The sequence below is a fragment of the Xenopus tropicalis genome, chromosome 3 (genome assembly GCF_000004195.4).
Source record: "Xenopus tropicalis strain Nigerian chromosome 3, UCB_Xtro_10.0, whole genome shotgun sequence".
In the NCBI taxonomy this organism is placed as follows: domain Eukaryota; kingdom Metazoa; phylum Chordata; class Amphibia; order Anura; family Pipidae; genus Xenopus; species Xenopus tropicalis.
In genome coordinates this window covers 21,769,546-21,782,813 of record NC_030679.2, presented here as the reverse complement: position 1 = coordinate 21,782,813, position 13,268 = coordinate 21,769,546, and the positions used below count along the sequence as shown (strand labels likewise).

The following is a 13,268-nucleotide window of genomic DNA, read 5'->3' as shown; positions in this document are numbered from 1 at the left end:
AGGAAGGACAAAACATTGATGTTAAATATTGTAATTGTAGAGGTAAACTACTCCTTTAATAAAGGAAACCCAATGTCAAACCATGAGAAGAAGGATTTACACACACACTTTAATGCTGCCTTTTGTACACAGAGATTTCTACTCTTTCCTTAAAACATAAAATAAACAAGATACATTTCTAAATAAACCGCCAAAATATCTGGGCTCCAGATGCAGAAACAATTGGGCTCTCCAAATATGTAACCAAAACAAATCATTATTTTTATTGCAGACAGATGACCATGAGTCTGTCAAGCTGAATAAACATGGAAATATGTATTTTCCATCATTAAACTGCACTGAAACAAATAAGAAATATGGCACAGTTTGATTCATAGACTACTCAGGGTTATGTCAGCATCGTAAAACAATGATTTATAGACTCTGCTTTGCGCAGACATACTGTATCATGCAGAAAGCAGCAAATGGGGTTACTGAATATCATTTTGCCTGCTTGATGCCAGCCACGACAACACATCTCGCAATTCCCAATGGGCCAATTAAAATCTGTTAAGGATAGCGGAGATGTCAACTAACTCCATGTCATCAGTGCGATAATGATCCAGTCGTGAATATTTCCATGCCATATACTGCACTTTTATCTGCAGCGTTTAAAGATAAAGGGCCTTTAAAATGCCAAGAATGGATCATTACTACACGTTTTAGTTGACATATATATTCATTATGACCTGTGGCTATCCAATGGTTAGCTCATTTTAAATGAAAACACCCAGCTAGAACATTACATTCATCATCATCAGACAAAAACAAGCTCCTACTTCAAATATGTTTTAAAGGGAAACATATTATATTATTATTATATTATACGGATTATATGGACTGTTTGAAACTAGGGATATAATATACAGACACTGGATATTCTGCACAGCCTGCATTATTTTAATATAGCCTTACTTTAACTCTTTCATTTAGCATTCCTAATCACATTTATTCTGTCCATCAGGAACCTTAAGGGCTCTGGCACACGAGGGAGTTTAGTCGCCCACGACAAATCTCCCTTGTTGCGGGCGACTAAACTCCCCGATATGACATCCCACCGGCACGATTTGCGGAAATCGCCGCCACGTATGACATCCCACTGGCGAAAATGTAAATCGCCGGTGGGATGTCATATCAGGGAGATTAGTCACCCGCAACAAGGGAGATTTGTCGCGGGCGACTAATTTCCCGTGTACCAGAGCCCTAAGGCTGAAGACACACGGAGCTACTAGTAGCAGCTACTTGTCATGGCTACTAAAAAAGACAATGCTGATCATTTACTGATAATTGTCTCTACATATGTTTTAGTAGAGGCAATTCTCAGTATTGCCTATGGCAGGGTATTTTCTGGAGTAGCCTTGAAAAAGTAGCTGCTACTAGTAGCCCAGTGTGTCTTCACCCTAAAAAGGAACTCCAGTTTCCCAACCAAAAAGAGCCCCACACAACACAGAAACCCTCAACATACCTATCAGTGTAATCTGTTCCTGATAGCTTTCATTATATCTAGAAATATGCAAGACTTTTGGTGGAAATTTAGATCAAGTCCAGATACTGTTTCCATTAATAAAGTTATTATAACAAACTTATCACTGTATTACTAGTTTAGTTATGGCCAGCCCATTGATACCACTTACCAAATATGTTAATAATAAGCATGTATCATTCTTACTTTAAAGGGCTTCAGAGTTTTCTGGATAACAGGTTTATGGATAAGGGATCCCACCTGTGGACACTGGTCATGCTAAAATCTTTAATTGCATCTCACTCATTAGACAATTTATGGTATTATCTAACATATTATGACTCTCCAAGAGGACTCTGACATCATTCTTGTCATGGCTTTAATTCTGGGCCATTTTTATGCTATCAGTTGATGTTATAATAGGCAAAAACATATCTCTATGCTATGGCACACAAGCTTACATTAAAATAATTACAAGCTTAGTTCTATTAAAGCTATACATTGCATGCATATGTTTATAGCCTTATATGTATCTACATGGGAGGAGATAGGCGCAGGTGCTGAAACCTCAACATTGCAGACCTTTGATCTCCATAAAGAAGGGGGGTAAGGTGCATTGTGGGCAAAAAATGCTTTCCCTTTATAAATGAGTCATTGGATCGCAAACCCACTTCCATTGTTACAGAGTAAACACAGATGCACTGATTTCAGTACTGCCAAGTCTACATATTACTGAATACCAGTCTGTGGTATACCACCTAGTACTTTATTCTGTCGTCATTTTCTATCCACGTAAAACAGCGTTCCCAGGACAACAGAACTAAACAGCATATTTTTATGGGCCACTGTATTAAAGGGCCAGTGAGACCATAAATCTGTGTTACCTGTAAAGGTTATATCTGTTTTTCCAGCACCGTATTATTTTAATTTTGTTATTTTTTTTATATGAGAAATATTTTCATGTTGAGTCCTGAATGAGCTACAACCCCTGTTTATTTCCACTAAAAACCATTATTACTTATAATATACAGTATAATAGATAGGAATGAGTCTAGGGGTGTACTTTAGTGCTATAGTACTATAGTCTACTATATATATATATATATATATATATATATATATATATATATAGTCACCGCATCAATGCGTTTCGATCGCCACATGATCATCATCAGTTCCTGATGACGATCCTGTGGGGATTGAAACGCGTTAATGCGTTGACTAAATAAACGGACTTTTTCTACACTATAATGCCGTGAGTGCTCTCTATACATGTGCTTTGTATTCCTTGGTCAGCCCCCGGCGAGTGCTTTGATGTGGTGAGTGCCAATTCTCTGCAGACTATATATATATATATATACATCAGGAGAGAGCGGGCACTCATGTCACTTGGGTCACAATAGACTGGGTGCAGGTCCAGGTGAAGAATTAGATACAGCAACGAAGAGATCTGCACTCACAGGACTTATAGAATTAATATGGTGTTTATTGAGAAGACTCAATTAAGTCTTCTCAATAAACACCATATTAATTCTATAAGTCCTGTGAGTGTGGATCTCTTTGTTGCTATATATATATATATATATATATATATATAGCACACTTTCCCCATATGTAATAAAAGGCTCTAAGTTTGCCCAGTAGCAGTAACCCATAGCAACCAATAAAATGTTTGCTTTTAAACAGGTGATTTACCCGCTGATTGGCTGCTATGCGATACTGCTCCTGGGCAAACTTTTATTACATAACCCTAAGTAAAACATTAATATAAATATTTCCTTTTACTTGTCATGTGAAGGATAATAAGTAGACATGAGAAGTGAAGATAACTTACAAGACTTCTTGGGCTGCTGAAAGTTTAATTTTAGCTTGGGGGATGGCACAGTCTTCCAAGATGACTTGTACACTTCTTCAGGCTTGTTAGCAATGGGGACAATCTTCAACAATGTTTTAACCGATTCAGCTGTAGGTGCATTGGAGGATATAGGCACGGGCGAACTCGATGTGTCTCTGTTGGTAGTCAAGATAGGCATCTCATTTCTATTGTCCACTGGTTCTTGGTCATTTAATTCCCAGTGGGTTGTTTGGTTACAATCGGTTTCCTGAGGACTCTTAAAAACATCATCATCGTCGTTAAGATCTGAATTTTCATTGGTTCTTACCCAAGATTCATGTCCAATCATTTCATTCTGCTCAGATTCCATTAAGGAATGGGTATGTACCACCAAGGGACCACCCAAGGTGTTTAAAGAAGACACATCTGCTTTCAGCATCATTCCTTCTTCACAAAATCTCCTTTAATGCTCCAATTGTTTACACCAGCTCCTCATCAAATCACCTTTCATACTCGCCAGACTTCCTTTTCTACTTAAAATGTGGCCCTTTCAAGTTGACCAAGGTGTATCATTTAGGTTTGCATTATCTGACAAAAACCAAATATATTACTGATAACCACAGGGATTAGAACATCATTTTTTCCACTGCAAAGGAAGCATTGTAGATCTATTCTATTACTTGCAGCAATAGCATAATGCTTTTTTTTTTTCCCTAGGCTTTTTTGGAAGTTAAGGGTAGAGAGGATGGGGATATGTAAAATCAAATAGGCACTTCTCCAAAGGAAATATTGGCCACAGGACAAGCTGCTGTATGAACAGGTTTGGGGTCCGGCAAACCACTTGCTGATTTTTTAATAGTTTGTCTGCTTGCCCTCTGGGATAATTTCACCTTCTTCCTTTCAGTCTTTTCCTGAGATCAGTTCCTCCTGTTCTGTTTCCTAAAACAAAGGAACAACCAAAAAAAACAAAACATTAGATTGAGCAGGTGTGAGGACACATAGTAGGGCATTACGTTGCATGGGAAAATGTTTGCACTGTTCTAGTAACCAATGGCAACCAAACACCAGTAAGTTTCTGGTGGTCTAGTGTAGTTTGAATAGTGAAAGCAGTCACCTGGCTGGATGCGATAAGAGCAATATTTACATTTTAGTTAATAAATAAACATGTGTGTGTGTAGGGGTGCTACAGCCATGAGGCAAGTTGAGAAACTCACCTTGGGTGGCAGCGCCTGTTAGCTTAAAGAGCCAAGGTTTTCTACTTGTCCTCACCCACCCCACCCACTTCAGTGATGTCAGAGATGGGGCAATCACAGATATAAAAATTGGCATAACAGTCAGTCTCAGGTTGGGTTAGGGTGGGTTTGGGTTGGCGTAGTTTAAAAAAAACTGGCCTGCACATCATTAGTGCATATGTATATATGTATATAGTTTCATCCACTTGGGGAGCAATAATTAAAACTGGAAATATACCTAACTGCATGAAAATAATTCTCTTACAAGCAGTGTTACCAGGAATGTACCATATGCACCATTTTTGAATTGCACCCTTCACTAAAGGTCATATTCAGTCTGTGAACTACTTTTTGGCTTTGTTCCATTGTGCAGTGCGTTTTTTGTTTTCATTTGTTGGGCCCCCCGGAGTGATGGAACTAATCTTCTGGCCCAGGCTGGTGTGACTCCCTAAAAATCACACAGGCATCAAGGCTCTGCCATGTTTTATCTTGTGCATTCATATTTTAGAATTCAGAATTGGTATCAGCCAAGTGCTTACTTAAAGAAGAAAGAAAAAAAACCTGAAACCTATTATATATATGTAGGTACTAACACCCCCCCCCCCCCCACCAAGCCAATATTTGAACCCAATGACTTTTGAGTCTAAGAGTAGCGAGTCCAGAGGGTAAAGCCTATGTTCTGCTGTTCATACACCAAGCTGGAGGCTTGAAGGAAGAGCAAAAAAGAGCTGGCAGGGGATGGCGTCTGTCTGCACAGAAGAAAGGAGGAACCATAAATTATGCGTTTCAGATTACGAAACCACTTACATGTAACAAATTGAATTATTAATTAATCAAAATGTCACTTTCTGTGGGGTTTTTTTTTTCATCTTAACTTTTACTGTATTGTCTTTAACTTAAGAGCATTACATTTTATAGCTCCTAACATTATGGCAAGGAAATACCTTAGCCAATCTGGTTGGTTAAAAGGAAATGCAAACAAAAGCAGCATAAGCAAGACTACAGGAGTCAAAACATTAGACTTGATGCAAACTAGTATAGTTATGCTAAATGCCACATTTACGATGCAAGAGTGTTTGTTTAAACATTGTAAAATAGAACCATTTATAATCATGCCTAGTTTATATAAAATATGTTATATAGAACCATTTTTAATCATAGCTAGTATATATAAAATATGTTATATAGAACCATTTTTAATCATAGCTAGTATATATAAAATATGTTATATAGAACCATTTATAATCGTGGCTAGAAAATATTTTCCAGTAACCTAGTGACTAGCACATACATCTGTAAATCTCAGCTATAATGATTTTTTCAAAATGATGCTAATTTCCGTAACCAGTGAAAAGTGAAGGTTTTAGCCACTGTTTGTTTATTTGTTTAAGGGTTTCTTTGTTCCATTATCAAATCATATCACTCTATAGATTTCCCTGCATTGTTGCTAAAAATAAATTAATTAGGCGACCAAGCCTTGATGGCTACACATCCTCTATATTCTACAATCTATGGAAATCTGTAGACAATAGTCTATACAACATGAGTTACGAAGCCTAAAGGTGGCCATACACGGGCCGACTTTCGGCCCGTGTATGGGGAGAGCAGAGCGGCCTGGCCGACCGATATCTGGCCTGAAATTGGCCAGATCTCGATCGGCCAGGTTAGAAAATCTGGTCGGATCGGGGACCGCATCGGCTCGTTGATGCGGTCCCCGATCCGACTGCCCCATTGCCGCCCACATAATCCGATCGTCTGGCCCCAGGGCCAAACGATCGGATTATTATTTTTTTTACCTAAATGGTCCCCGATATCGCCCACCCGTAGGTGGGGATATCGGGGGTCGCCAAGCGAGCGGATCTGCTCGTGTATGGCCACCTTAAGGGCTCTGGCACACGGGGAGATTAGTCGCCCGTGACAAGTCTCCCTGTTTGCGGGCGACTTATCTCCCCGAATTGCCATCCCACCAGCGACAATGTAATTGCGCAGCCGCGTGTGCCATCCCACCAGCGACTTACATTGTCGCCGGTGGGATGGCAACTCGGGGAGATTAGTCGCCCGCGAACAGGGAGATTTGTCGCGGGCGACTAATCTCCACGTGTGCCAGAGCCCTTAAACTTGCCATACATGTTTAGATTTTAGTCATCCTACAATGAACATGTCGATATCAATCATATGTTTTAATGCAATGATCTAAGGGCTCTGGTACACGAGGAGATTAGTCGCCCGCGGCAAAACTCGCGAGTCTTTTTCGGCGATTTGCGCAAAATCGCGCCGCCGCGTGTGCCATCCCGCCGGCGACTTACATGTTCGCCGGTGGGATGGCAGGGGGAAGGCAACTCGGGGAGATTAGTCGCCCGCGAGCAGGGAGTTTTGCCGCGGGCGACTAATCTCCCCGTGTACCAGAGCCCTTAAACTAACATTTAAGGTCCCCATACACGGGCCGATTATAGCTGCTGATATCGGTCCCTTGGCCTGAAATTGGCCAGATATCGATCGGCCAGGTTAGAAAATCCAGTCGGATCGGGGACCTCATCGGCTCGTTGATGTGGTCCCCGAACCGACTGCCCCATTGCCGCGTGCAGAATTCGATCGTTTGGCCCCAGGGCCAAACGATCAAATTCGCCTACATGCCTCCCCGATATCGCCACCCGTAGGTGGGGATATCGGGTGAAGATCCGCTCGCTTGGCGACATCACCAAGCGAGCGGATCTGCCCGTGTATGGACAGCTTTAGACTGAAATTGTAGGATTACGGTCCATAAAAACCCCAAATCTTACAATGTTTTGCCCATTGGATTTTGCCAGACAACAATCATAATAAAGTTATGTCCCAGAAATATATTGTAGGTCCCCCACGGTTATTGTCAGATAGGCAATACATGTGCAGATTCTATTGTTATCCGACTGAAATTTTTTAACCTGTTCGCTCAGCTAAACAACTGATCACCATGGTATGAAAATTGTCGGGACGATCATTCAGAGCCTACACACGGTCCAAAATTGTTCAAAACTATGTTTGGTAAGATTTATATTGGTGCGTGTATGGTCAGCTCATCTGCATTTCTACACCTAACGCCCTCTGAGGCGGCTTTCCCGATGCCACCCTCCACGCTTACTTTTACTGTGCCGGAGGGGGCCTGGGGGGGCCCACATCACTATGCACCCTGTACTAGAAGAGCAGAATTTCCGGTTTAAAAAAGTCCAGGAACTGCTCATGGCAGCAGCGCCCCTGGGTCAGCTTTAGTTGGCAGTATAACTGTATATACTGTGCACATGTAACAGAGGCTCAGGGACAAGAAAAGATGCAAGAACCCCCCCCCTCTCTAATCTGTATAACTATGTTCATCATACTTATACTTGTTCCACTCAATACCAATAAAGGACTTAAAAGTTATTCTGACAAAATATATCCATATATGGATCAGAGACGCTACTTGTAAATACCAGAGTTTCAGTTGTATCTTATCTAAGTTTGTAGATAATGTGATATCAACGAACCCAACATTATTTAAGTTTCTATATAGAGCAATAAAATGTGTAGCAGCCGGAAACAATCTATAACACTCTGTATTGTATACTGATATCTGTAGTTACACCCTTCATGTAATTATTCAGAGCTGTCAACCAACCCATGTTATGAGGGAGATAATGGTCCAGTCCTGTATTTTTTGGGGCCTGAATTCCTCTTCACACTAAATGATAACATGAAATAAGGCCTGGAGTGGATCATTATCTTCCTCATGACATGGGGTTGGTTGACAGCTCTGAATTATTATTATTTGCATATGCAGGTGGAGGCACATGGTGTGGATTTTGACACCAAAACATCGGAAATCTTTGTGTGCCTGCACCTAGGCTGACACAGTGGCTCCGGGTGCAGGTACATTAAAAAAAGGCTGTACAGTGCATGTGCCTGAGTCTGAACTTTCAGAAGGAGCCAGCGCTACACATTAGAACTGCTTTCAGGTAACCTATTGTTTCTCCTACTCCCATGTAACTGGAGGAGTCCCAAGCTGGACTTGGATCACTTAATATTGAGTGCTATTCTGATATTTACTGGGAGCTGCTATCTTGCCCCCTCCCCATTGTTCTGCTGATTGGCTGCTGGGGGGGGGGGGGATATCACTCCAACTTGCAGCTCAGCAGTAAAGTGTGAAGTTTATCAAAGCACAGGTCACATGGCTGTGGCACCCTGGGAAATGAAGCACCATGGGAAATTTCAAAATTAAATTAAAAAAAATCTGTTTGTGTTTTTGAAAAACATATTTCAATGCAGGATTCTGCTGGAGACGCTCTATCGCCTATCCCATGACAGTATTTCTTTAATCTTACCAATTGAATTTAGAGACTCCAGAGAATATCCCCTTTCCACCCTAACATTGAATAGGATGGCAAATGTATAAAGTAGTTTAATTATAGGGGGACCCATGGCTGCAGGGTATAGGCATAAATAGAAGATTCAGGGCTACCTGGCAAAATTATTTTAGGGCACCCCAAAACTTTTAATATAGTTACATCACTGCCCCAGGGATGCAGCCCCGGTGAGGAGCCATAAAGATCAGTTATCATAGTGCTAGGCCTTTATTCCCTGAACCTCCACCAGTGTTGAAGCATTTACAGGTGAGCCTGGTTGGTCTAGATGAAATTGAACATGCCTTCTTTTAGTGAGACGTCCAAATTTTTCCACTGAATATATTGGATTTCTCCTACTATATATGACCAGGATATTGCATCAACAAACATACGTAATCCTGTTTCACAGAACAAATTTCAAAAGGTTTTAATGTACCAACTTCACACACACGTTAAACCATGTGTTGCACACTGATCCAGACTTTAATCTAACCTTCGCAGTGCAAGATCAGCAAAAAAATAGATGTAACAGGCTTGAAACCTATTTACAAAAGGCTGCCATCTGGCTTGAGTTTATATGAACACATCCAGGCAGAGCGGGTTTTTAGCATTTACGCTGGCAGGTCTGAAAGTCTGCACAGGATAAAAAGATTCTTTCAACATAAAAAGAGGCACCATGACTCCTGCTCAATGTGCAGTGAAGTCATCTCTCAACTCTGGAGATGAGTTCTGCTTCATTTAAATGAATGGAAAAAGGAGCCAATTACTATGCCAGACAGTTTTTTTCTTTGCCTTTTTAACTCTTTCATGACGATTTGAAAGTGCCGCAGCCTGCACTAACTGGAACGGTTTAGGTCCTGCTGAAAGCAACCGAAATCCTGTTAGGATTAACATTGGATCTACTTGACTTGCCAATCAGCAGCAATCAGGAGTATTCCTCATAGCAAGTTGCTATTGAAAACATTATAATTGGGTCTAGACGACTTGTACTGTAAATGAAAGCAGTCTTGCAAAACAGTGATTCATTGGTTTTGAAAATAGCAGTCAATTATTTCTGATTATGTGGATATGCTTATTTGCCAGTGACATATCTGGTTCCATTCTGTCCACAAACCAAACCATGTTTCTCAGTCGGAGAACAGAGGATCTCCTTCAGTAAAAACAGAATTTGTGTGAACAGGGCATAGGCGGAATTATCTGCATTATAATATACAACAAGAGCCATGAACACCCTGCAAAATATAACTTTTTTCACTAAACCACTTCTGCAAAATCCACATTTTTGCTAATGGGGAGGGGGGTATCTGTGGGGTCTGTGGGGTCTGCCTTCTCTACAGGTCTAAAAAGTGGGCCAGATTTGGCTCCATGATCATTTTATGGTTTGTCACATAAAAACTAATGGGTGAGATTCAATTCAAGGAGAATAAACTTTTCCCCTAATTTAGTTCTGTATTTTCTGATAAATAGTGAGTTGTTTTTCTAGCTGAATTGCATTTGGCTCTATGGTAATAATTTTCAAAATGCTGCACTATGTATATTTTATTATGTGCTTCCTTGTAGTTCCACTACACCGTCACACAGAGCTATTTAGCAGCAGCTACTTGTCACTGCTACTAAACTCCAGAAAATACCCTGCCATAAAACAATAATAATAACAAGAATTGCCTCTGCTAAAACACACATAGAGACAATTATTAGTTAATGATCAGCATTGTCTGTTTCTGTAGCCACAAAAAGTAGCTGAAATCGACGAAATCGCCTGCGCAGCGTGTGCCATCCCACTGGCGACTTACATTTTCGCCGGTGGGATGGTAGTTCGGGGAGATTAGTCGCCCGTGACATAGGAGATTTGTCGCGGGCGAATAATCTCCCCGTGTGCCAGAGCCCTAACTGTGGAATAGTGTGTGTAGCAAGACAGCGAGGTGCCAGTAGAAATGTGGGCATCAGAAATGTTCTCGGACCTTGAAGTTACCCTGTATACATCATTTTGAACAAAACACAGATGTGGGACCAAATCCAGAAATCTAAATGATCCATAATAAATCCTGACAGGACCTAGCTCATGTTAATATAATTGGTGCAGATCGTATGCACCAGCTCGTATGAATTTCCTCTCATTTACCTAACATAAAAGGCACTGTCTATATAAACACATGCTAAAATGTACAGATATGCACAAGAGATTTATGGATTTATTTTCATATCCAGCCATGGAATGTAGCAAATACACAACAGAGGTGTTTGTCTGCTCTCTGGATTCAGGGAATATTAACCTGTAATGCTCATGGTGGCTTCAAACTGCAGCTTCCACATCTGTAGATTCTGGCAAATGCCAGAGGGGCTGCTGTAAGATGCCATAGACAGTCACTGTCACTATTGGGCCTATGGGGTGCTGCTTGAGACTCTGTGTACTTGAGATTCCAGGGCTTTCAAACCAGACCTAGCCATTGTTCCCCAGAATACCCTGAGGGTGGGATGAAAGATTTCTGTCTGAATATTGATTCCATATCTGCCAGAAGGGTTTACAGTACATTTTTGCCTGACAACTGGCACATGGCTTCTGAGTTTTAGGAAAACCAGAATGTTGGGGTAGGGTGGGGTCGTGTCAAAAGGCACCTCGACTGTATATAAAATCCATTATTTTAACCTATTTAAAGGAGACATACAGGATAAGGGAAAAAAATCTCAAATCTTTTAAGCAATTATGAATACCATATGGTGCTGGTTTTATTTGGGACTAAAAATTAATAGTATCTGTAAAAATGGTCTCTTTATAGGAGCTCCCTAAAGATCCTCCTAGGTCCCTGTGCATATTTCAAATGAGGGGTGGGCATGTCCTAACGGTCCCTGCCAGAAGCAGAGTAGTTGGGGAGTAGCCAATCACAGTCCTGCAGTCACACATGAAAGACAACCTAAAACGCTACTTTTTAAAGCACTTCTGTATTTAGAAGACTACAATTCATTGGCACAATAATGTTTTCATACAATATGTCCCCTTTAAACTATACATTCTTTAATGCAGGCAATATAAAGAAAGTAATGTAGAAATAAACACAGCAGACCCACCAGCAAGGGTATAGAGGGCCAATGAGGCTCTGACTATTGTGTGCAAAATGCACGTATTTTCCCTAGGGCCCAATTAGCTGAGAGGTTTGTAGCCAAACCAGCAATACAGTAATCAGGGGCGTTTTTGGCCTCGGAGCCACCCGAGGCAGCTCCTTCGATGCCGCCACCCCCACGCTTACCTTTACAGCGCCGGAGGGGGTCCGGGGGGGGGCGCATCACTAGTGTAGAGAGCACAATTGCACTAGCAGAGCTGCATTTCCATTTTAAAATTCTGCTCTTAAAGTTACCAGGAGCAAGTTTCTCAACTTACCTCATGGTAGCAGGGCCCCCTGACAGTAATATCCTATTTAATATTTGCTGTGACTATTTGAGTGCTGCTATCCCTCTCGTGTTTGCCAACAGCGGTGATTTAGCCTTAGGCACAATAAACAGCTGAGTAAGAGTTCACCCATTTACAGGATTCATGGACACGCACCAGCTTGTATTTGGATTTGGCAGGAAGACACACATGGGATAAAAATGCACAACTCCAACTGTAACTGTTCTGAGATTTAGAGCTGAGGTTAATATTCAGTGAAATATTACTGTGCTCGGGTGTTGCCTAAAATTCCTGACTAAGCAAATCTGACTATACTCAAGATATGGGCCAAGACAGGGCGTCCCAGCCACTGGTACTGTGCCAGCGGGGTTTGGTATTAACAGGTGCAAAGCTGGCTCCTGGCCACTGATATGCCTTTAACATCAGTTTCCTTTTAGTGCCATGAATCTGGTATAAAAGGACCAAAGTGGCAGCGCCATAGAAGATGGGACACATCAGGGCCATAAGCTGACCTTTACACAAAGGGTTAGTATGATTTATTTTAAGTAGTATTATGCAGTAGACTGCATAATGAAGCATCTCTGAGAAATAGGGTTGCACCAAGTCAGTATTCCACCAGCCTATGCTAGTAAATCACCAGATAAGACCAGGGCTGGTATTATAAATGTGGCAAAACTGTGACCAAACAAAAATAAGAAAAATGCAGCAAAAAAAGAAATGCCCATTCACATTAATGCGTTTGTAGTGAGAAAACAATTTAGAAAAAACTCCATTGACTTCAGCGTATTTGAAATGAGAAAAAAACAGCGACTGACTTTAATGCATTTGGAATTAGAAAAAACGTCCATTAACTTCAATGTATTTTGCATAAAAAAATACCTATTGACTTCAATGTGTTTCTCAATTTTTTTCACAGGTTTGCAGATTTTTCAGCAAGCAAAACAGGACAGATTCACTCAAC

At 41.0% G+C, this 13,268-nt stretch overlaps 1 protein-coding gene across 3 annotated transcripts in view; it reads right to left on the bottom strand.

Moving 5' to 3' along the window:
• synpo (synaptopodin) overlaps positions 1-13,268 on the bottom strand; it is an 80,284-nt gene that overhangs the window by 43,124 nt on the left and 23,892 nt on the right. For all 3 annotated transcript variants that reach the window (XM_031898725.1, XM_002937256.5, XM_004912772.4), the window contains exon 2: positions 3,336-4,274. In XM_031898725.1, coding sequence (XP_031754585.1) covers positions 3,336-3,777 — 442 coding nt within the window. In that variant the 5' untranslated portion in view covers positions 3,778-4,274. The remainder of the gene's footprint in view (positions 1-3,335; positions 4,275-13,268) is intronic.